Genomic DNA, 21407 nt, shown 5'->3' on the forward strand with positions numbered 1-21407 from the left:
GAGCCCTGTGATGAGGAGGATGCTGCAGGCTTCGAGGAAGAACATCGCGAGTATGGAGATGCTATTGCGAGGGTTTTTTTTTCTTCTAAGATGGAACTAGGATGAGCTTCGCTTTAAGCACAGACAGACAGACAGACAGGTGCTCTTCCAAAGGAGATGTTGGCATCGCGTGTTAGGGCAACCCCGTCCCGTCCCATAATTCTACACTTGGGCAATCGAATCATGGGACGGCGTCTGGGCTAGCCTTCCACGTGCATTCACTCGGTTGGCCGGCATGACGTACATTGCGCTTGCGCGCTGCTCAGATGACTGGCTGGTGCAGACCCATCGCTACCATTAGCCCTCCAACCCATCCCGCGTGTTACCCCATACAAAAACCAGAACAGCAACGATGAACAGCCAAGAGCTACACAGCAGCGGGCTGGAGTAACACACAATCGGAAAGGGTTGTTGAGCAGTAGTAGTGAGTAGTGGTGTGATGCGCCGTCCGAACAAGCCCTCGCCCTCCCATTCCGACCCCACGGAAGCGATTCCGCCCGCGCTTCGGAAATATTCGGTTCGGCACTCCTCCTTTCCCTTTCCCTGCACGCCGGAGACGAAAGGAACTCGCGAGCTTTGTACGACCCGATCGACGCGGAATATTTCTGTTGGGTCAGATTATAGCCTTTGCGCGCACAAACATAAGATCCGAGGGGATCTCGTCTCCGGTGTGCAGGAAAAGTCCGGCGGCTTGGGTTGGGCTGGTGTGGGCTTGTGGTCGGAATCGGAAGGCCCCGACGGGTATATTGGCGGGTATTTGGGAGGGGATGATTGGGTATATCGTTGAGGATTATTGTATTGGGCATGTGTGGAAGGGGATAAGAGGTGGAATAAGTGTATAAGGTATGTTGTGCAGGGAATAGTGGGCGGTATAAATTTGTGAGAACTGGGTATAGCAGTAGGTAGGCAGCTAATGAAATACTATTCCCTCCTTCGACGGTTTTATCTTGTGCATTCGAACTATGGATTTGAAGCGCAATGGAAAACCCATTTCCATATGTCTAGTCCCAGAATCATTTTCATAAATGTGCCTCTGTCATCTAACATGTCCCTCTTTGAAATCTTAGCGTGGGAAGGGTGCGCACACTCACCCATGAACCCCCAACCCAGCAGCATAAACGTCTCTGAATCCTCAAGCCAACCTCGAACAGACTTTCTGCAGTAAACTCCTACGAAACCGATCCAGCAGAGCCCGAAGTGCCTCACATTCACCGAACTCCCGGTCTGTCTGCCCATAGCTTCTACCATCCTCGGCCAAATTGTCTAGGCAATCCACACCGTCCTTATCCAATAAACTGCCAACGCAAGGAAGAAGCCCATCGCGAGGAGACATGTGACGGGGAAGACGAATTCGAGAAGCACCGGCGGGAACGTGAGCGAGAGCCAAGAGTAGTGGGTAGAAGACATGGTTGAGAAGAAGAGGTAGACGTCGTGGTCGGGTTGTGCCGTGGGGTTGGCGATGCCGTCTCGAGCGTACTGCGGTGGGGCGTCGTTATGATGTGCTGGAGCGTCCATTCTGGAGGAGCGTGTCATCGGTGTCGTGGTCGACAGAGTGCGGATAAGTTGTGGGAGGAGCACAGTGCGTAGCTGGTGGTTTAAGAAAGCGTATGTGAAAGTTTGCTTGCCGCTTTTCTGCGGAAGAAAAAGTGAAGTATCGGACAGCACAGGTTGAAGCGGTCTGACGATTTCTCAACCTTGGTAGCTTTGACAGGCTGTGGATAGGGTCACCTCAATAGGACGCGGACTCCAGGGCCGACATTTAAAAGGAGATTCATTACTGCCGTCTATTACATCGAAGTTGTTCTAGAGCAAAAACAAGAAATAACCAGTTGCGAGTCTATCTTCCAAGCGCGCTGAGGGCACCTTACCGTGAACGCTGCATGATCCAAGAGAACCGCCAGAACCAGAAGAGTTGCGGGAGAAGATCTTAGGAAACGCAATGTGCCGTTTGAGGAGACGGAGTACTGCTCTACAGAGGGAGGCGAGCTCTCTTTCTGGGACTTCCCCTTAAACTTGGCCGCGGCAGTTCGGAAGAGGTTGCAAGTAGCTTGCGGTTGGAGTGCTTCGGTGGGCGTCACCTGGTCGACTTTCTCATTTCGCTGTCATAAGAACTTCGAGAGCACGCGATGTCGTATCCAAGATTCAGCCTCGGGTTTTGGGGGCGGCGGCGACAGGTGTTCCCATAGCTTTCCTTTATGTACTTCGTGGCTTGCAGATGCGTTGGCTGGCGCAGAGCGGTGCTTGGGCATCGCGCGCTTGAAGAACATGTTGCCAACGTTGTGGTTGAGGGCACACCGAGATTTTGGTTGTGGGTGAGATTGTATGTCGCTCGAAGCTGAGAGGAAGCTTGGGTTCCGAATTAGCGCGAACGAGCTTTTTGAACTTCAAGGCTTCCGCCCGAGTGAATTTCCCGCGGGTGCAAATGGAGTGCGTGATCATCGGGCCCTGCATGGGAAATTTTCGCCCTTGAGCGGTGAAAGACTCTCAGAGATCCTACCCCGACTAGTCTGACTCGGTCTGAGTCGCTCACTAGAGGTGGAATTTGCGATACTTCCTGAACAGGCTATAAAAGCCTCGAACCCCTTGAGCTCGTGGTAAGATAACACTGAATAAAAGAATGCGGTTTGAGGATACTGCACGTACCGACGAAGTGGAAGACGAAGCATTATGCTCCCGGCACTTGCCTTATAAACACAAGGAGGGAAATGGGATGTAGTGGTACACAACTGGCTTGGAGGAGAATGGATGCGGGGTGACTCTGCTGAGTATTTCGCAGTCCATTCTTTCTCGACAAGCCAGTAAGTTCGGGGGATAATGGGCGTTGGGGGTCACGGAGAATTGCATACTTGGAGGGGGGAGCCCTCACTATGGATAGTATCCCCCTAGGTTTGATTGCTTGTGTATAGTCTAGGTGTGAGCAGGGGTTGCTGGCTGGCGGTAGCGGCTACCAGCGACTCCTATGCTGGCCTCGCCGATAACCGATCCATGATGGTCCCAATTGTCGGTGGATAGTCAATCTATAATGTTCCTTTTGAAATAAACCTGGGGACAAACAGAACCGACATGCGCATAGGTTTCGGACCGTTGTAGCGTTTAATGACGGCCGTTGGCTAGCCATTCTTGGTTTTGGAGAGGCTAGTACGGCGAAGATAACATGTGATGTTGTTTTGATAGGAAGGGTTCAAACAGTGATGGCAAGAGGTGATTGCAAGCCGTGGGAAGAGACCCGACTCTGGGTGGGCTCGTCGGAAGAATTATCCCCCGATGGGTTTGCAGTGGAAAGAGATGCGCACTGTCCGCTGGAAGCTTTCACGATTGCATTATAGTATATCGTATGCATGGAATCATTGGTTGCTTTCGTATGCTGAGATGTATGCTAATCGTCCATCTCTCTCACGTGACTGATGTGCGGGTCTTTATTACATAAGCGGCTCGATGCATTTGAGTCGGAGCCTCCACACCACCGCCATCCATGGCTACTCAGCGTGGCTGCTCAGCGAGGTTACTCATCGCAGCAATTGTTTTCGTGGCATGCCCTTCAGCATGGATCTCACGAGCGCATGCGTCGACCATCAATCTCTGAGTGTTGTCGCGGGCACCCCATAGCGACCCTGCTCAGCCCTCTGTGGCAGCGCCCTTTCCTCCCACATCATCGGCCTCGGTCCGGTTCTCCAGCGCTAAGGCATCTCGCGAGCATGCACCAGCCGTCTTCCACTCTTCAAGCAGGACGTGCACCTAGCCGGCACCGCTAATCGGACGCGCGTACCGCTAGGTGGATAGCCACCATTGCAGTGTGTTTCCGGTGGTTTTTGAACTTCATACCCGGTCTCCATTTTAAGGCTGCTCCCCGCCATAGTCGTTCTTCCAGGTGCCAGCGTAGTGATGGGTGACCAGCGGCGGGCCCACTTCGCCTTCTCCGTACTTATTCGACGATGCGGCGAACGAATATCCCGGCATAATCAATACATCTCCCACTAGCTTGGGTTCCAAGAGTTTCGCAATGTCGGCGGGAGGGATGGTCGTGTTGAGCGTTTTCTCCAAACTCTTGAGGACGCTCCTGGTCAGCCGCCGCGGGCCCTGGTGGAACACTTAGCAGATGTCTCGAATCAAGGGAAGTGGACTCTCTAGCATGCCTTAGATTTTAACCTGCTACAAGCCTGAGAGCAGAGCTTTCCCCAGGTAAAAGCTGAGCGATGCTAGAGCGTGGATCGCGACCTACGTACCGTGATATCCACGACGTCACCGACCTTATCGAGCGTCAACTGCGCAAGAGGAACATTATGCTCCGCCATCTTTTCATGCAATCCCTCAAGGATGTCTTCGATGACCATCAACATGTGCGGCAGCCCCGGTTTTGCTAAGATAGTCCAGCTCGCAAATTGGCGCACGAAGTTGAAATCCCAACCAACATCGAACTCCCATCCCACCACCAGCCCGGCTTTGCTCTTGTACTTCGGTGGTATCCACTGGTCGATTGGAATCCCTTCGCACGATATGTCGAGATCGGACCAGATACCTCCTTGATCGAAGAGCAGCAGGTAGCGCAACAAGTCGGCTTTGAGGATTGGAATAGTCAGGTTGGAGTACGTCTCGACGAGTTCCGGACGAGACGCAAACTTGTTCGCAACATATGCATCGGCGGAGTCATCCGTCATAAACTCGGCCTGGTAGTTCGGGTTGGCGTTGATGCAGCTATCAGTCCATTCCCGGCTGTCGTTGCTTAATCCGCTCGGACCGAGCTTGTACCATATCTTCTTTGGTACGCCGTCATATAGAGGCAGGTGCAGTGGCACCGGACGTTCGCCGAAATGCCAGCAGCGGTAGAGAAAGACGACGCCGCAGAAGGTAATGAGCACAGCGGAGAATAAGAATTTGGATGATAATGGCCGGTAAGAGAGGATCATTGGGAGCCTGCTGGGTCTTCAAGAAAAGGTTTACAAGAGAAGAAGAGACATGGACGACGAAAAACGAGGGTACGGTGTCGCGGATAGGTGTGATTGCAAACTAATATTGCAACCGTACTGTGTATATTTCAAAGACAGGACGAACGACAAGCTGGCTAGGCCACGGACACATTTTACCCGAAGGCAATGCGGCGCAGTTTGTTGCCCCCTTTCTTTGTATCCGTACCGCACTCGGGGCAAACGGTGAGGGCCATGAAAGAATCCGAGCGACGGACCAATCAGAGCGACGGGCTCGAACAGGTTATGCGACGAGATTGGCAAGGCGCCTCGAAGTCAGCAACTATTTTTCGCTAAGCGAGCGCTAACGCGCATGCGGCACAGCACGAATTACACTCTGCTCCGGTCAAGAATCCTTTTCAGGCTGCTCACATGAAACGGGTGGCGTTTGTATGATTTGATCACAGAAGATGCAGGTTGACGACAAGCCACAAAACTCTAGTTTCATGGTCGGTTCTTCCGAATGAGGGGGGCGGGAGCAGACGGTATGAATCTTCCTAGCAATCATGTGGGAACCATAGCCCGTCCTCACAAACCTCGATTCGTCCCTGGCAGACGCAAAGCATGAGAACCAAACTGTGGTGGAAGATTCATTAGGAGTTTTGTCGCCCGTCTGGTGCGGGAGATAATACTGCCACCTCGTGGATGCGGAGATTGCTCCTGATCATGATCCAGCGTTGCTGCGCCGCTCTTGTGTGTCGCGGACCTTGGGATCGGGTAATTGTGCTTTGCCTGTGTGCGCACTGTCCTCTGTCCCACGATTGCACTCTCCTATCCACCTCTGCAGGGCCACCTATCACTCTCAGTGCTGCTTCCTTCTACTGCGATAATCCACCGAAATCGCTCCCTATACCTCGCATGCTACGTCTTCTCCCTTTGGCGGCCGTCCTGGTCTGCCTCCTTTGCTCAGTCTTGTGCATTGACTTCATCAATCCTCCTCCATTCGGGCGCGAAGGTGACTTCAGCTCGAACCCAATCTATCCGGAAGGCTCGACCATTACCATAGCCTGGACATCCGATAAAGCGGATAAGCCCGTGTCACTCACTCTCGTCCAACTGAACGGGACGGAATGGATGATGCCAATGGAATACATATTCCGTAGGTCTGCCTTTTCTCCAAGACTTCGACTGCGACACAGTAATAGAGTACTGATCTATTATGTAGAAAGTGTCGTGAACAAAACGGACTTCACATGGCTTGTTGGCACTACCAAAAACCTCACCCTCTCGAACATGTTCTACCTATCCATCTTCGAAGAGGGCGCTACGACATCGGATTCGAACAGCCACTACTTCAACATTTCCTCCAAAGACCTTTCACCAACAATTTCTAGCATTACAGCAACCCCATCCATTCCATTTCTTAGTACAGCGCCAGTTTCCACACCTACGGAAGCCTCCATACCTACTAGCGCACCCTCCAACGCACAGACATCCCCGCCTCCCTCACCACCTTCAGGGGGCTCCTCGACCGGCGCGAAGATCGGAATGGGCATCGGAATTCCCCTTGCTTTGGCCCTCGGTATCGGTGCTGGCTTCCTTCTGTTCAGACATCGTCGGAACCGCGACAACATCAAGACCAGGGTCCCAGACTCAGCACCACAAATGGAGTATTACAAAAGCAACTATGGCGGAGAAGCGGTAGAGGTACCTCTTCGATCGCCAGTGGAAATGGCGCCATCTGATTCCGAGTTGAATATGACAAGTCAATGTTGGCAGCCGCCGTCGATGGCGTCTGGTAGGGGCACCGTGGCAGAATCGACACAGCATGAGTTACCGGCTCTGCAGTCGCCGAAGCGCTGAGGCAGTCCTCCGGTCGGAACTCTGTGTCTCAGGCGCCTCTAGCTGTGAAATAACCCGCCAACAATGAGCCCGCTGTACGCGGGGTGACTTGCGTGGAGAACGTCCTGCTGGAGCTGAGGAGAGTAGTCATGCCAGCAAGAGAATGTGGCACAGGGAAACGAGAAAGCCTTGCGGGGTTGTTTCGTTGTGCGTGAGTGGAGCAAGCTCAATGTGGGTGCGAAGGTCCATTGCCTCGTGCATAGTAATGAACGTAATGATATAACAACTTAAACATTTCAGAAATCACATACAGTCAATTAAAACTATATACCGTGAAAGAAGTCATACATAAGAAGTGAATACAAATTCCCGGAGAGCTATCCCTAACCCCCCGCCTTCATGAAGTGCTTTGGCCGAATGATGTGTGGACAGGCGGGTTTTATCCCAACCGTCCGGTGTGTCATCGCCTCGTCTAGCCCGTTTTACCCACGCCAAGACAGCGAAGATTGGCGGGATAAGTCGAACGAAGTCGACCTTTTTGTAAACATGCCCTGAGGAGAGCTTTTTGGTTGCGCTGACTTTTCACTGCAGCAATAGCACATCCGCTTGCGAGGTCTCTGTCTGAGCTCGGAGTCCGCTCCGAGCCTGAAGTCCAATCACGGCGCGGGAGTACGGGCTTCTAGCGCCTCGGCTTGACGATAGCAGGCCTGCAGTCGATGGATTGGTAACTAAAGTCATTGTCACCTACCTTACGGTTGTCGTTGCGATTTTCCGTCCGTCCTCCCGTTCAGTCGACCGAGGTAGCGCAATTGATATAAGTCTCCCACAGGTCGCTGTTTGTCGGCATACCTGGCTCCAGAATCTTTCCAATTTCCACCTTAAGCATTTCCTCGGCTGCAGGCCAGCCCATGCCGAGCGCGACCTTGAATTCGTAGGGATCGAGGCGGAAGTTGGGAATGGAGCGCAAGAGCTTGTCGACGAAGTCGTGTACATCACCGCCCTCATACAAGGCGCAAACAGCAGCCTGATAGATGGCGGATTTGGCGGTATACTTAGCGTCGGGGTTGCCGCGCTCGTACATCGCAGTAGCATAAATGTCGCGGTAGTACGGTGTCTTCCAGGCCATATGCGGGGATACGCTTAAGCTATTGACAGTTTCGTTGAACCAATCGCGACGTAGGAACATAGGGACAGCGGCCATACCAACGCAGCGAGGTGCGGCGAATGAACCGTCCCAGTCGATGATGCCGGTGACGTTGCCGTCCTCGTCGGTCAGTATATTCTGCAGATCACTAAACAGTTTGATTAGCGTGAGGAATCTTCGGCGGGACGATATCGTCAAGACTCACAGATCATTGTGGCGGATAGTAAAGGTCTCCTTATCCGTTGGGTTGAAGACGGGGTGTGAGAAAACAATGTCAAGGACCTTGCGGACTCCAAGTTTCTTGAAGTCATCGTCATCCTTGACTTCAAGCCCGTCCACCGGATAGTCTTCGTTCAAGGCTGTCATTACGTACTCTCGAGTAGACTTGAATGTAGGGCGTGTAGTCAATTCATTCGGGTTGGTCATGGAGAGCCAGTGGTAAGCTGGACCAACTTCAGTGGGATCCTTTCCCATAGGAAGGTAAGGCTGGACAATGTTTGGGATGCCAATCTCGTCGAACTTGATATCGCGAAGATCGCTCAGCACGGTAGCGAGTGAGCGAAGGAAGTTGATGCGCTTCTTCTCGGTTTGCTCGCCGGGGCAATCCGCGTTTCGAAACGCCCACACAGGGTCATAGGAATTGTCGTACCAAACGTCGAACGCAGAATTACCTGGTAACTTCCGCATCAAGATGAATGGGAAATCAGCGAGGTCACCGATCATCGTATTACAGGCCAAGACTTCGGCGACTGGCACCTTGGTGTGGTGGTAGAGGTACACCATCAACTTGACCTCTCGATCCATCATGTAGATATCTTCTCTGCCCCAGAAGGCGACAGTACCATGAGCTGGAATACGAATGACGTATTCTTCAACGTTTCGGTTCCGGAGGAGCCCAAGAAAGACGACATGGTGATAGCTGCCTTCAGTGCGGCCGAGAACGCGCGTGTGTTCGAGCGGAAGCTTGCCGGTAGGATCTGTGAATTGAAGCAGTAGAGAACGCAGAGTATCATCGGGGATATTACGGATGACTTCCCAGTCGCTTCGGTCGGCAGGCGGGGCGATTTTATCCTTGCCCGTGTAATAGCCCTCGTCTTCGTTGCTCCGACCCCAGCAGATCTTAAATTTGGCTGCCAGATTGGAAAAGAGTTTCTTAATATTTAGCGAATTCTTCTTGTACTCTTTCTTGTCTGTGGAAGCATCTGAGCGCTTGCGCTTTAGATCTCGCTGCTGATGTGGATGAAGATATGGGGACTTGGGTAGTTGCTTGGTGTCTGGTATATCTGATGAGAACCGTTTGTTGCCTGCGGCATCTTTCTCTATAGAAAGCGAAACAGTCCGACCGGGATAGCTAGTGGACGCGGCTTCCGCCGAGTCTGGTTCGAGAGCCGTGGACGTTGACGACAGCGGGTAGTATTGCTGCGAGTGAGATTCGTTGGAGGCCGTTGAGCGGGATGAATGGCGAGCAGCCGACGATAGTGGCAGTTCGAGCTCTGCGTCCAAAGATTCGGTCGAAGCGAGCGTGGCTTCTGCGCCTTCATACATGTCATGTGGGCCTAAGTCGGGCGGCGGAATGGTGTAGTGAGTCGACGTTCCACCGATGAAGGCTTCGTGATCGACTTTGTCGCGCTTGACCAGGTCCACGATCTTGCTAGTTAAGTGACCCCACGAATCCTTCGTCTTCTTGTAGATCTTTTTGGACAGCTTCTTGAGTGTGCTGGGCCGCTTCAGCTCGATAGTATGGATATCGTACTTGTTGTCCATGTCCGGCGACGGCACCTTGATCAGCGTCATGCGAGAAAGCGCCGCCTGAATCTCAGTCTGAGATGATGGACAGCGCGGGGAGAGCTTCATCTTGAAGTTGTGCCGTTGGGGTTAGAGCTTGTGCTTCTGGGTTTGGAAGCAAAGAAGCTTATTTGCTGAGAGGGTGCAAGCGAGGCGAGTCATATAGCGCTGAAGCCCCGGCGTTGCGAAGGTGAAACCTACGACGGAGTAGTCAACGCGGTTTCAACAGATGAGGGGACGAAAACGCCTTTGGCGATTTATGAAAAACGGTTCCCCGCTATATCCAACTGTTCACAACTAAAGTCTATCGCACAGGCCAATTGCCGACTCCTAAAGCGCCTATTCGCCACACAATGTAAGGAAATATATTGAAGTTACAGGATCGTACAGCCGGGATCTTTGGTCATGGTAATTCAGACCAAATCAAGGTGAGATGATACATATACGAGCATGTTTTCGATCTTACCTTTCTAGAACGTAAGCCCCCTAAGCGAGGCGAAACCACAACGATGATCGATCCTGCAAGGAATGCTATCATTATATAAGTAGTAGCCATGAGGAGACGCCGCGGGAAACGGGATTGGTGTTCACTGGTACAGGTCCATCAGATGTCCGGCGGCGGTGCCGTTCAGTTGTGAAAGGCTTGGTGCAACGCGGAGTCGGTCGTCCGGGAGCGTGAATTATGGATGTATTTCCCCCCTGAGACCATGTTTACCTGACTCTTTCTCCCGAAATTCCCCCTATACGCCTCCACTATATAGCACCACGCCACATCACTCTCCCACTCAGTCCGCACAACAAACATCCACGTATCCAACTCGCAACTTGACCATGGGTAAGAACAAGGGCAAGAAGAAGGGTTAACCGTTACAACCGGCCCAGCTGGTCCAACAGTTCCAGCAGGTCCAACAGATCCAAGGGGGCCCACAGGTTCCGTATGCCCAGCATGTCTAGTATGTCCAACAGAACCGGCGCACCCAGGAGTTGCCAGATAATGAAGAGACGATCGTGCAAGACGAGCACAAGGAAGTGAGTTATTATATAGCTGGAACATGGATAGTTCGCTAATCTACTTACAGGACATGCACAACAAGGACGCAACCGGCAAATTTAAGTACCAGTGGTTTCCGGACGATAAGCCGCTCGATCTCGACGATCATAAGGTGTGGGAATGGCTGCTTGGCCCGAATTGACGATACGATAGGTGGAACGAGCATTTCCTCAACATACGTACTGGCGACATCCGGAGGCTTTTCGCTCCTAATAAATGGCCCGGCGGCGGCGACGCGTAATGTGATGGAGGAACGATGTTGGTGACCGAAAGCGTGGCCAAAACAAGCACCCTTCTAAGCCTTATTATAGCAATTAACAGGGGTACAGACTTAGCCTAGGGACGTTTTTGTCTCTTTGGCGGTCTCTTCTGGGGTTTTCAGCGCTACTCTAAGCGGCACCCAATCTTTCTTTCAGTGTCAACAGCAGCGGCAATGGGCGGCCCACTTCTTTCTGGCTCCAGTCTCTTCCTCAGCCGACTTATGATTGAGCTGTTCATTGACTGACTGGATAATGCTTGACTCCCGCCCTCGCCCTCCGATCCTGATTTCGGTGCTGACACAGGTGCGGCGCGAACCGCAGGGAACAAGGGACGTAACCCGGCATAGATATTAAGGCGTAGCATCCAGATGATGAGCGCTCACGTATACATGGCTGTATAGGCCGTAGGTAGAGGAGAAAGAGGGTTACGCTTTGGGTCGGAAACCGCAAAATTTTGCTCGGCAGCTGCGCAAGCCACACCAAGCCACGATCACATGCATGCCGGCCGCATTCCTACTTCATCCTTCCCTTTCCTACACCACGGTGAGCGATACTGGATAAATTATTCGCATGTCAATGCCATCGAAGAGGGGTGTATATTCTTGTAACATTATATTTCATTACCACCTCATCTTACTGTATATCCACAAGTTTTAGACAACATGAAAAGAAATATAGGAAAAGAATCTAGAAAGGTATTAGAGCGAATAGCAAATTCCCTTACCCATTCCACTCAACCACATTCAGCCACAGCCAGCGGCGCCGGATCGACTTTAGAGTTATCCCCCTTACCCCGCGACGGGTAGCCGTCCGCTGAATCGCCGTTGCTTGACTGAGACGACAACAGCGACGTTTCCGAAGTGAGGGAATGGCATGGGCTAGAATCCGAATCCGTTGAGGAAGTCGAAGTGGATGAGTCAACCATCTCGATGTCAACGCCGCCCCAGTAGTTCTCCTTCGGCAGCTCAGGGGCCATAATCTTCCGGATCTCGCGCTTCAGGAAGCGTTCCGCAGCCGGCCAGCCCTTACCCAACGTACACTTAAACGCATCCGTGTTCATCCGGAAGCCGGGGATCTCGCGAAGGATCTTATCAGTGAAATCGAAGACATCGCCACCTTCGTAGATCGCGGCGATCGCGGCTTGGTACAGGGCAGATTTGGTAGTGTACTTGGCGTCGGGGTTCTGCGCTGCCACCATGGCCTGCGCGTAGATGTTGCGATAGTAGCCTGTGTTCCAAGACATGTGGGGTGTGATGTCAATCATGTGGCTGAAATCTGGAAAGAAATCGCGTCGTAAAAACTTGGGCGCTGCGGCAGGGCCGATGCAACGGGGTGCGGCGAAGGCGCCATCCCAATCGATAATGCCGACAACATTGCCATCGTCGTCCGTTAGTATGTTTTGGAGGTCCATGTCGTGGTGGTGGATGACGAAGGTTTCGTTTTGCTTCTCAGGATTAAAGGGCGCGGTGGAGAAAACGATATCGAGGATTTTGCGGATTCCTGCCTGGAGCAGGTGTTGTTCGTGATCCTCGTGATCAATATCATCGCAATCCTCGGGACAGGTTTCAATATTCCAATCGTTTTCGAGAGCGTGCTGGATGAAATCCTGGGTGGAGACAAATGGACCGCGCTGAATGATCTTGTGGATGTCCGCTGAGGATGGCCAGTGGTATGATTGACCAACTTGTACCAAGATATCGCCGTCAGCGGAACCATCCACCTTGTGAGGCTTTGGGATGATCGGCGTGCCAACCTGGTTAAATTCGAGACGCTGTAGCTCGGTCATGATTCGGGCTAGCGAGTTGAGGAAGTTGACGCGCTTCTTGTGGGTTTCATCCGAAGGGCAATCAGCAGCAACCCAGGCGTTCTCTTCATTATAGGGCTGGTCGAACCAGATATCATAAGCATCATTGCCCTCAAGCTTCTCCATCAGGATATACGGAGCGCCGAGGTCATTGTACATGCTGGAAGAGTAGCCGAAGATCTCAGGCACAGGGACCGAAGTGTTCAGGCGAATATGCTGCATGATTTCGACCTCGCGGTCCAACATGTATTCATCCTCTTCCCGCCACAGAGCTGCAGTGCCATGAGCAGGGATTCGGATGATGTACTGCTCAACCTTCCGATGGCGATAAAGTCCAACGATGGCGACGTGATGGTAGCCACCCTCCGTACGGCCTAGTACACAGGAGCAATCGAGATCTATCGTGTGGGATGGATCGAGGCAGTCGAGCATGAGAAGCTGCAGCGACTGGTCGGAAATTGCGCGGATAGGAGCCCAATCGCTGCGGTCGGGGGCTGACCCTTCGTCTCCTTTGTTATTGCTATTGCTGCTATTTTCGTTGTCATCATCGCCCTCATTATCATCATCGTCGTCGTCGTCATCAGATTCGGTTTTAGAAGACTTGATCTTGGTCGCAAATTGGCGAATGATCCGCATCATGCGTTGCCGCTTGCTCATTCGCGCAACAACATGCACCTGTCTAACTGAGTCAGCGTCGCTGGCTTCGTCGGCATCCTCTACGCTATCCGCACCACAACAGTCGTTATCGTTCTCGTCCTGCATATTTGCCCCACCATTCTCAGGGCATGCGTTGTTCTCATCACCAGCCGAACAGAATGCCGAGCCTTGTTCAGTGGTCGAAGATGTATCCGAACCAGACGAAGTAGATTGAGCCACAAGATCGGCCTTATCTGCGCAATCCGAAATAGACGAGGACAGCGAGGATGTCTCTGAAATAATGGTAATCTCGGCCTCCATCAGCACTTCCGTGGATGGTAGGTTGAGAGGCGGGAGTGTGAAGACGCTCGACGTGTTGGTGGCTACGGAATGTGGCTTCTCGATTGCGGAACGTCCAAACAGTCGGAGGACTTTCTCCTTGCCACCGGTGTACAGATCGCCCAATGCCTTGATCAGGGTGCAGTAGGCGATACGAGGCGTCTTCTCCTGAAACTTAGTCTCGAACGTGGCTGGGATTTCAGCGTGCGGGTCTTTATTCAGCAGTGGGGTAGCCGCCATAGCCTCGTTTGAGGGAGCGGAACGCTTGAAGAAAGAACGCATGGTAGGGTGCTCGTGGGTCGAGAGGCTGTATGTGTTTGCGTTCTGGGTTGTGTGCGGCGCCGTGGTTGAAGTAGGCGTAGAACAAGCTTGCTTGCCGAAGAGCGGCGGGCGGGAGGTTATATGTAGGGTGGTGCGGTGAATTCGGGCGCGAAGCGGTGCTGCTTTGGCCACGAGAATTGCAGAAAGTGGGTCTTGGCATCTCACTTTGTTGAGGGAGATCTACTTTCACAATGACCTTCCCTATTCTTTGGGGATCCGCACGATGTGACCGGCGACGTCTCCCCTAGATATCTTAGTCAGCACACGTTCACCTGCCTATGTTGTACCAACATCGCCATGCGAGGTTAGTAACGCTATAACGTCGTAATCCACACAAAGAGGAGACGGCATTGAACAGTTCCACGCGAGTACCTGGAGTATATGAGAATTATCCTAAGGACGGAACTTCAAAAGCGACTGTATATATTCGCGGGAACAGTGGCATACTTTCGACGAACCCGCATCTGAACGCCTTCAAAAAGGGGAAATGTGATGCTGTGGTAGCACAGAGGCCGGGAGGCCGTCGTTGGAGAAGGCGACATTGGGTGCTAACGTAGGTGATCTTCGCACTGTATTCTCACAATGAGTAGTGCCATGAATGTAGGTGCGCTGTGGTGGGCAGGGCATCCCTTACGAAGCTATAGTCCTGTAGCCGATGAGGTGCGAGGAACTACTCGTGATATTTCACCACCACGATCTCCACTGGATATGAGCTGCCTAGCCGTTGCTCCTGGGTCATGGTACAGCTCCAGCAACGCAACATTTCCCTCCTCCACTAGCGCCGCCGATTAGCATCTCCCGTCGGGTACCTCCCTTCATCTTCTGAGGCAGTCCCGGTCCAGATCTTCTCAACTCAACGCAACCTTCAATCACAACAAAACAACCACGCTGCCATGAGTTCCGGACAGAGCCCCAAAGCCGACTGCGACTTTCCACTCGTGATAGCTCCCTGTTTCGAAACTCTCACCAGCCGGCATGACGACGCTCGCCAAGAAGGAGTTGAAGTTCGTAGGCGGACGGGTCGTTGAGACTATTGTCTTCCCGGCGCACGATCCCGAAGAAGAGATTGCTCGCAACCGCTTCCCATACCGGGAGGTTTACGGACCCCTCTTCGAGTCGAAATACTTCAACCCCCATTTCAAGAACTGTGGAACGGGAGAGCCCAACTCGCATGCACATCACGATCGTCGAACGGGCGCAATGTCGCGTAAATCCTTTATGGGTTGGCCGCCGTAAGTATTACCCCTTTCATCCTCTCCCGTTCAAACCAGTAGAGAATGTCAGGTAATCATGCATACAGGCAATATGGCTTTTGCCTAGAGTTCATAACCTTACCCGAGCGCGGCCGTGAACGCTGCTTGCAAGAGTTCTTCAATGACTCACCAGGTTGCGGCACTCACAAATCCACCTTCGGATTCACCATCAATAATGTCTTCGACAAGATGCGACGGGGCCAGCGGGTCTTCTGGGGGGACATTGAAGATCCGCTCATCAAGGCAGCGCGGCAGATGCCTGACCCGTACGCGACCGCCGCTATGGCGAAGCAGCTGGTGGTTGCTGCAGCCGAAGCTCATGCGGATGCCAAGTACGCTGAGAAGGGCTACATTGAGGAGGACGACGGCGCCCACACTATTTTCGAGAAGATGAAGAAGGAGCAGATGTGGGCCGCTAAGTCGAAGAAGCAGGAGGACCAGCAGATGGAGCAGGAGCAGCGCAAACAGAAGGGCGGCTATGTCAAGAACCCCAGGGGTGGTGCTTTTGTCATCGCCGGCCCGAGGGGCTCTAGCAAGCCTCCCAAAGCCGCTCTCGGAGCCGTCGCCACTAGGGACCATAGTAGCATTCTGAAGGCTCCTCTTGGCGCTGTGGCTGCTATAAACGGCTATAACCAGAATATTATAGCTCCTGTCAATGACGCCGATGCTGGTCCCACTCCTGCTATGCGGGCGATCTCCTGGGCGAACAACCTTCCGACGCCTGCGCAGAATGACGGGGCAGCGTCGGCCTTTGAGGACAAGAAGATGGCCATGCGCGAGAAACTTGAGGAGAAGTGGCTTAACGGCGGCAAGTCCAAGTCTAAGACTTTGTTGAACCGGCACGACAAGAACAATCGCACTTGGAAGGGTCGTCCCAAGAATCCGCCGCTGCCTGAGACTCCAGAAGAGGGTGAGAACGTTACTGAGACCCAGGAGGAGCAGAAGGATAGAGGTTTCGAGAGCATCGTCGCTGGCGTGTCCAAGATCGACATTGCCAAGGGCAAGAACAAGGGCAAAAAGAAGGCTCGCAAGTAGTTGTCCCTTGCGCAAGCCGAATCTGGGTTCGTCACGAATCCGCGTTGACAGGCATCTTCCTGTGATCCCTAAATCGCGCCCTTCGGTCTTCATACACCCTGTGCATCCTTAGCGGGTTCCATTACAACTCCTCACCTTTCTAAACGACAGCCGCGGCCGGCTTCCTCTCTCATCACGACTTCACGCCGCTCATCCTCTCGCCAACTCGCCGTCAGAAGACCACACCAATCTTCAGTCGCCGGCCACGGCTGCGTTCCTCTTGTGTCATCTCTATGTATCATCTTTCACGGAAAGGCGGCCGGCTCTAGTCCCCCCGCGTTGTAGGACCTCGTTGGCTAGCTGCCAGCCTCTTCCCTCTTTTACATGGTGTTTGGCTTGTTTTACGGGATCCAGGGCATGGGTAGCGGCCCTCGCTGGCTGCCATATCCCTTGCCTTTCCCCTATCTCTTTCCCCAGCATTATTATCCACGATGCAGATGTCGCCACGATACCACAGCTATCTCTTTTTTAGGTAGTTGTGCGATGTGAACGGCGTCTGTTGGTCTTCAATTTCCAGCAACGTTGGCTGGCGTCAATGGTAGTACGATATCGTAGATAGAAAATGTGAGGCTCTTAGCATCTAACGACGACCTTGTGATAGCAACGCGCGCGTGAAGGCGTACATACAAGCCGACAGAGCCATCCGAGAGGCGCTCGATGAATGAGAGGACACGACGCTGATGATGGAAAGGCGTTGCTGCTTCGCGACGCGCGAGACGAAGTTGGCGTCGTCGGTTTGGAATAATGATTGTCCGGGTGCACCTGCTTAGTCACCATATCTCCTTTCCAGCACTGTCCTCCACTAACCCAGCCACCAGATTAAAGATCGCCGAAGGCCATCAAATCGCCGCTAAATATGAGCTGTGCACACTTAATACTTGCTGTCTGGTCCTACAGCTAGACCTCAGACAGCGAAATTGCCCAAATGTCTACCCCACACTCGAAGCATAGGATATATTCGCAGCATCATTTCGCATTATCATCTCAGCTACGTTAAAATCACTTTTGAGGGGCACGAACACCTCTTATGCTCACAAGCACAAGCATCCACATCCCCTTCCGTTCACCATCCTTAAATTCACCCCCTTTCCCACCATGCGGCGTGTCCATTAGATCATTATCCCAATGTCACGCACCCTCTCCCCCTATCCAGGCACGAAGAACCTGCACGCTACAACAACACTCTCCTCTGAAAACACGCCCTGCCTCTCGCCCTTAACCTGCCTCAGCACGCCCTTCTCCCCCTTTGTCACCGCATACGCTATAACGCAGTCTTGGTTGAGCGGGGGATTATCCGTAGTTCTGAGGCGGTCGGGGTTGCGTGGAGCGCAGATACGGGGAGTTTGTACAGAAGCGCGCTTCCGCAGCGAAGTTCGGGTAACCGGAGTAGTCGGCATGGTCGTGGAGGATGGTGGTGGCCGCGATGCGGATGTCGCTGGCGCGGAGGCCGGTGCCGGTGCCGGTGCCGTGGCCGCAGGCGAAGGTTGGTTTAGCGGAAGCGGGTCTGGCTGCGAGGTTGGGGGCAGTGACAAGATTCTGATCTCTTCTGTACTGCATGGTATCCCCAGTGTTGGCATTTCGGGTGAATCAAGCAGGCTTGAGAGCACACTCGAGAGTGGAGATGAAGACCCCTTGTCAAGCGGTCTGCTTCCGACAAGTTGCTCGACGGGCTTGGCCTCTAGATCCTTAGTCCGGCTCTCCGTTGGCTGATCTGAAACAGCGCTGGCCTTCGTAGGCGAGACAGACTTCGACTTAGACGTTTTTCTCAGCAGCTCTTCCGGGTCGTCAAAAACGAACGTATTCGCTTTCGGTCCCTGCACCCCGAGGATGCCGCTAGAGGTTGTGTAGGGCCGCCCTACTCCTGGCTTAACCGGAAGGGCAGCGGCAGCAGATCGTTTAGTAGTTCGACCAGTTTTCGCTCCCGAATCCACAACGTTTTCGACGCCCTGAACTGGAGGGTTGTGAGCCAAAGCAGATCCGACAGAATGGGGCACAGGTGCAGCCTGCACGAGCACTCCATCGTGCACGGAATCCCGCTTCATCTTATCCACGCTCATTGTCAAGTCCGGATTAACGCGCTTACTGGGTGACGTAGGAGGTGGTGTCGTCAGGTGGCGCGCAATCTTCTTCCGGCGTGGAGCGTCAGAAGAAGGCTCCACACACTCCGCCGAGCCAGGTGACCTCTGCCGGGCCTTAGTGGGCGAGGTGCTCCTTTTACGCTTGAGTGGAATACGCTGCGGTATCTCCCACCGATGATCGACAACAGGCACCCCGCCCTTCCCAGTGATCGTAAGATAACTGAGCAGGATGCTAGAGCGAGGCTGCTCTGGATCAATGAGCCCAAGGTCTTTCGGCAAAGCAGACTTCGGTTTCGTTGTAGCGGCAAAGAAGCCGATTGGCGGTGGAGCACCTGCCGAAGGTCGCTTTACTGGGCGCATAAACGGACCGCCAAGGGCAGGCCGCGGCCCTACAGGACCCATGCTACGGGACAAGAGCGGTGGGCTACCCATTGCGCTTCCTGGAAGGTTAAAAGGTCCTTGAGTAGACATGAGAAAGCTGGGAGGAGTGCTCATTGGAGGTGCGTCTGGGTTAAAGGACGCAATATTCGCTGGGCCAAAAGACACCCGCCGCGACTGGTTTGGCGGTAGACTCGGAATTGGGAAGGGACTGGACGGCAAGGACAGACTGCCCGATTGACCGCCATGCATTGGCTCGGAGAAAGGAGAGCTGAACGGCGGCAAAGTGAGCTGGCTAAGAGACTCATGCCGAAGTGGGCCTGCCGCTGGCACGTCGAGCTTAGGCAAGCCTGGGGTGCTCATTGGGTCCAGACCGACCATCATGTCGGCGTATGGCATCTCATATGGGTTGGCCATATAGCCACCATACTGATTGACACCGAACTGTGAACCAGTAGTGGGATAGGAGTAGGAGTTTCTTGGGGCTGTCGGCGGAGCATGGGCAGAGGGGTAGGGTTGCCTCGCACTGCGCGCTTGCATGCCCCGATGAAGGTCACCATGATGTTCATTTCCAAATGCCGCAAATTCAGAGGATCTCCCCTTGCCAGGCTCCACTAGGCTTCGGCCATCAGTTTGGATAGCGAGGCTCGAAGATGGAGCCGAAGACGTGGGTGGTGGTAGCGATGGTATGCGCCCTCCTGTGAAAGGGTTCTGGAACGCCGGAGGCAGCGGTGCTGGAGGCAGCAGAGGGGCGGATGGTCGTCGTCCAGTCTGCACAGGCGCCAATTCTACAGGCGATTCAGGCAGATACTCAGGATCCGAGTCCCCTTCGGCATCCTGATCCGCGGGAAGCTCTTCCTGTTCGTCAAGCCCTATCGCGCCTTCCTCGGAGTCAACTTGCTCTCCCTGGTCTCCAAGGCCCATTCGCTCCTTCTCTGGTGCTTCATCCCGCGCTCCCTCGTCTTGTCCATTGCTAACCTCGTCTTCACGATTCTCCAAGTCTTGGACGGCCTCGTACGAGTACCGCGCATCTACTAATCGCATCGGTTTCAGGCAGTAGCTCGTCCCATTCGTAACCTTCTTCCCCGCCCCGACCGTAATAACTACGTCCACCACGCCGAACTTCCTACCGCCGGGCTTCTGCATATCCTTGACTCGCTCCGGCATCGCCATGGCCGATAGCTCCTTTAGAAAATGGGCGCTTGGCGGTCTCTCGCCGTTCTTGTCGACACCCCTCGCGTCCGCCTCTTTCAGCAGCTCTCGGCAGATCTGCTGCCACCGCTCTTGAGCACCGATCGTCCTTTTCGTGCCCCTCAGGCTACCATCAACGTTCATACCAGCCGGTATGATCACCCATGGCCGTTCCAGAAGGTAGTCAACACGAGTCCCAGCGAAGACCTGATGCATCGACTTAGCACCAGCACGAATATCGTTCTGGTGGATGAGCGCGCAGTGAGAGAGCTGACCGTTGAAGAAGACATCTATCATGAGGTGCTGCGGTTTTCTGTCTACGAAGCTCTCGGAGAACGTCTTCTGTGTGAGCATGACGTGTAGGACGAGTGCTTTTGGCCCTAGCTCAGCATCCTGAATCGACTGGTCGGGTGTCGAGGGTATCTGCAGCTGATAGGGCGATATTGTCATCGGTGGACTCTGCGGGTGCGCTCTCGTTGAACGCAAAGACGAACGGCGGTCCTCAGACGGCGCATCTGGCATGTCCTCTTTACCTCCACCATTTGCTCTCGACGCTGGGCGACCGCTCCTCGTCAAACTCCGCCTTCTTGACTCCTCCTCACCCTCTCCTGCCTTTCGGAGCTCATCGCCCACCAATACTTGGAAGAAGGGCGCATCACCCAGCCAATTGAGTCCGAAGTTCTCCTCATCGCCGGGAAACTGCACACGCTCCTCATCCAAGAACTCGCTCTCTCGGAGCTTCCTCTTCGCCTCATCGCTTTGCCTCGTAGCCACCCCGCCCTTCCTAAGCTCAATATTGGGCGTGACGACGTCGGAGAGGGGCATTGCCGCCAGGCGCATGCGGACGCCCGCGCCGTGGAGGGACGGCATGGTGGCCCTGCACACTCGTCAGCTATCGCAATTGTGAGCCAATTGCTGTGCTGGACCTGCCACTAGCTTCCAAAGCTGTAAACTCCTTGCCGGGGAACTGGAAAATGAGTGGTTAGCAATTGTTGTTGCGCAGAGGCTCAAACGGTTCTGCAGCAGAGACGGACGAGGATCGCGCGTAGAAATGGATTTCTCTCCTTCCGCCCAGCCGTTGCGCGGATGGAGCGCGTGCCCGCGTGACGTCAAAGTGGTGACTTCCCTTTTCGACAGCAACGCATGCGACGGGCGGCCGAAGAACCGCTTCACTCACCGCCATGCGCAATTACGCCGGTTAGCCCCGGCGCACCCCTCATTTGAAGTTCACTTTGAGAAATAGCGAAGATCGGGCTTTCTCCGCTTTCCAGAACAAGCAACGAGAGAAACACAATGGAAAGTGTACAGACT

The 21407-nt window shown here is 53.7% G+C and overlaps 8 protein-coding genes across 8 annotated transcripts; 3 read left to right on the forward strand and 5 right to left on the reverse strand.

Moving 5' to 3' along the window:
- Positions 1-1139: 1139 nt before the first annotated feature.
- Positions 1140-1791, reverse strand: BU26DRAFT_521132 (uncharacterized protein). Its single transcript, XM_033829460.1, has one exon. It carries the CDS (start codon positions 1552-1554, stop codon positions 1303-1305), a length of 252 nt encoding a protein of 83 aa, XP_033681692.1. The 5' UTR covers positions 1555-1791; the 3' UTR covers positions 1140-1302.
- A 1582-nt stretch (positions 1792-3373) lies between these two features.
- Positions 3374-5068, reverse strand: BU26DRAFT_487964 (glycosyltransferase family 32 protein). The gene is made up of 2 exons (XM_033825962.1): positions 4263-5068; positions 3374-4116 (listed from the first exon to the last, which is right to left on the reverse strand). The coding sequence occupies exons 1-2, from the start codon at positions 4941-4943 to the stop codon at positions 3874-3876; spliced, it is 924 nt and encodes a 307-aa protein (XP_033681693.1). The 5' UTR covers positions 4944-5068; the 3' UTR covers positions 3374-3873.
- A 714-nt stretch (positions 5069-5782) lies between these two features.
- Positions 5783-7066, forward strand: BU26DRAFT_606894 (uncharacterized protein). Its single transcript, XM_033835704.1, has 2 exons — positions 5783-6099; positions 6166-7066. Exons 1-2 carry the CDS (start codon positions 5859-5861, stop codon positions 6801-6803), a joined length of 879 nt encoding a protein of 292 aa, XP_033681694.1. The 5' UTR covers positions 5783-5858; the 3' UTR covers positions 6804-7066.
- A 47-nt stretch (positions 7067-7113) lies between these two features.
- Positions 7114-7404, forward strand: BU26DRAFT_51378 (uncharacterized protein). Its single transcript, XM_033827694.1, has one exon. The coding sequence runs from the start codon at positions 7182-7184 to the stop codon at positions 7335-7337; it is 156 nt and encodes a 51-aa protein (XP_033681695.1). The 5' UTR covers positions 7114-7181; the 3' UTR covers positions 7338-7404.
- A 165-nt stretch (positions 7405-7569) lies between these two features.
- On the reverse strand, positions 7570-9780 carry BU26DRAFT_576604 (uncharacterized protein; the record flags this gene model as incomplete). The annotated part of the gene is made up of 2 exons (XM_033834379.1): positions 7570-8074; positions 8132-9780. 2 exons carry the CDS (start codon positions 9778-9780, stop codon positions 7570-7572), a joined length of 2154 nt encoding a protein of 717 aa, XP_033681696.1.
- Positions 9781-11722: 1942 nt separating this feature from the next.
- On the reverse strand, positions 11723-13462 carry BU26DRAFT_487965 (uncharacterized protein; the record flags this gene model as incomplete). Its single annotated transcript, XM_033825963.1, has 2 exons — positions 11723-12469; positions 12743-13462. 2 exons carry the CDS (start codon positions 13460-13462, stop codon positions 11756-11758), a joined length of 1434 nt encoding a protein of 477 aa, XP_033681697.1. The 3' UTR covers positions 11723-11755.
- A 1788-nt stretch (positions 13463-15250) lies between these two features.
- On the forward strand, positions 15251-16545 carry BU26DRAFT_51390 (uncharacterized protein). Its single transcript, XM_033827719.1, has one exon. It carries the CDS (start codon positions 15400-15402, stop codon positions 16408-16410), a length of 1011 nt encoding a protein of 336 aa, XP_033681698.1. The 5' UTR covers positions 15251-15399; the 3' UTR covers positions 16411-16545.
- A 1014-nt stretch (positions 16546-17559) lies between these two features.
- On the reverse strand, positions 17560-21405 carry BU26DRAFT_51406 (uncharacterized protein). Its single transcript, XM_033827752.1, has 3 exons — positions 21219-21405; positions 21023-21063; positions 17560-20973 (listed from the first exon to the last, which is right to left on the reverse strand). The coding sequence occupies exon 3, from the start codon at positions 20964-20966 to the stop codon at positions 17595-17597; it is 3372 nt and encodes a 1123-aa protein (XP_033681699.1). The 5' UTR covers positions 20967-20973; positions 21023-21063; positions 21219-21405; the 3' UTR covers positions 17560-17594.
- Between the last annotated feature and the right edge of the window lie 2 nt (positions 21406-21407).

Source organism: Trematosphaeria pertusa, assembly GCF_010094035.1.
Source record: "Trematosphaeria pertusa strain CBS 122368 unplaced genomic scaffold BU26scaffold_10, whole genome shotgun sequence".
Classification (NCBI taxonomy): Eukaryota; Fungi; Ascomycota; class Dothideomycetes; order Pleosporales; family Trematosphaeriaceae; genus Trematosphaeria; species Trematosphaeria pertusa.

Excerpts from the sequence above, each read along its gene's own strand:
- BU26DRAFT_521132 (XM_033829460.1), bottom strand. The coding sequence starts at position 1,554 with ATGGACGCTCCAGCACATCATAACGACGCCCCACCGCAGTACGCTCGA.
- BU26DRAFT_487964 (XM_033825962.1), bottom strand. The coding sequence starts at position 4,943 with ATGATCCTCTCTTACCGGCCATTATCATCCAAATTCTTATTCTCCGCT. Across the intron at positions 4,117-4,262 it reads GTGACGTCGTGGATATCACG|GGCCCGCGGCGGCTGACCAG; the intron begins GTACGTAGGTCG and ends GTGTTCCACCAG.
- BU26DRAFT_606894 (XM_033835704.1), top strand. The coding sequence starts at position 5,859 with ATGCTACGTCTTCTCCCTTTGGCGGCCGTCCTGGTCTGCCTCCTTTGC. Across the intron at positions 6,100-6,165 it reads GCCAATGGAATACATATTCC|AAAGTGTCGTGAACAAAACG; the intron begins GTAGGTCTGCCT and ends TCTATTATGTAG.
- BU26DRAFT_51378 (XM_033827694.1), top strand. The coding sequence starts at position 7,182 with ATGAAGTGCTTTGGCCGAATGATGTGTGGACAGGCGGGTTTTATCCCA.
- BU26DRAFT_51390 (XM_033827719.1), top strand. The coding sequence starts at position 15,400 with ATGTCAGGTAATCATGCATACAGGCAATATGGCTTTTGCCTAGAGTTC.
- BU26DRAFT_51406 (XM_033827752.1), bottom strand. The coding sequence starts at position 20,966 with ATGCCGTCCCTCCACGGCGCGGGCGTCCGCATGCGCCTGGCGGCAATG.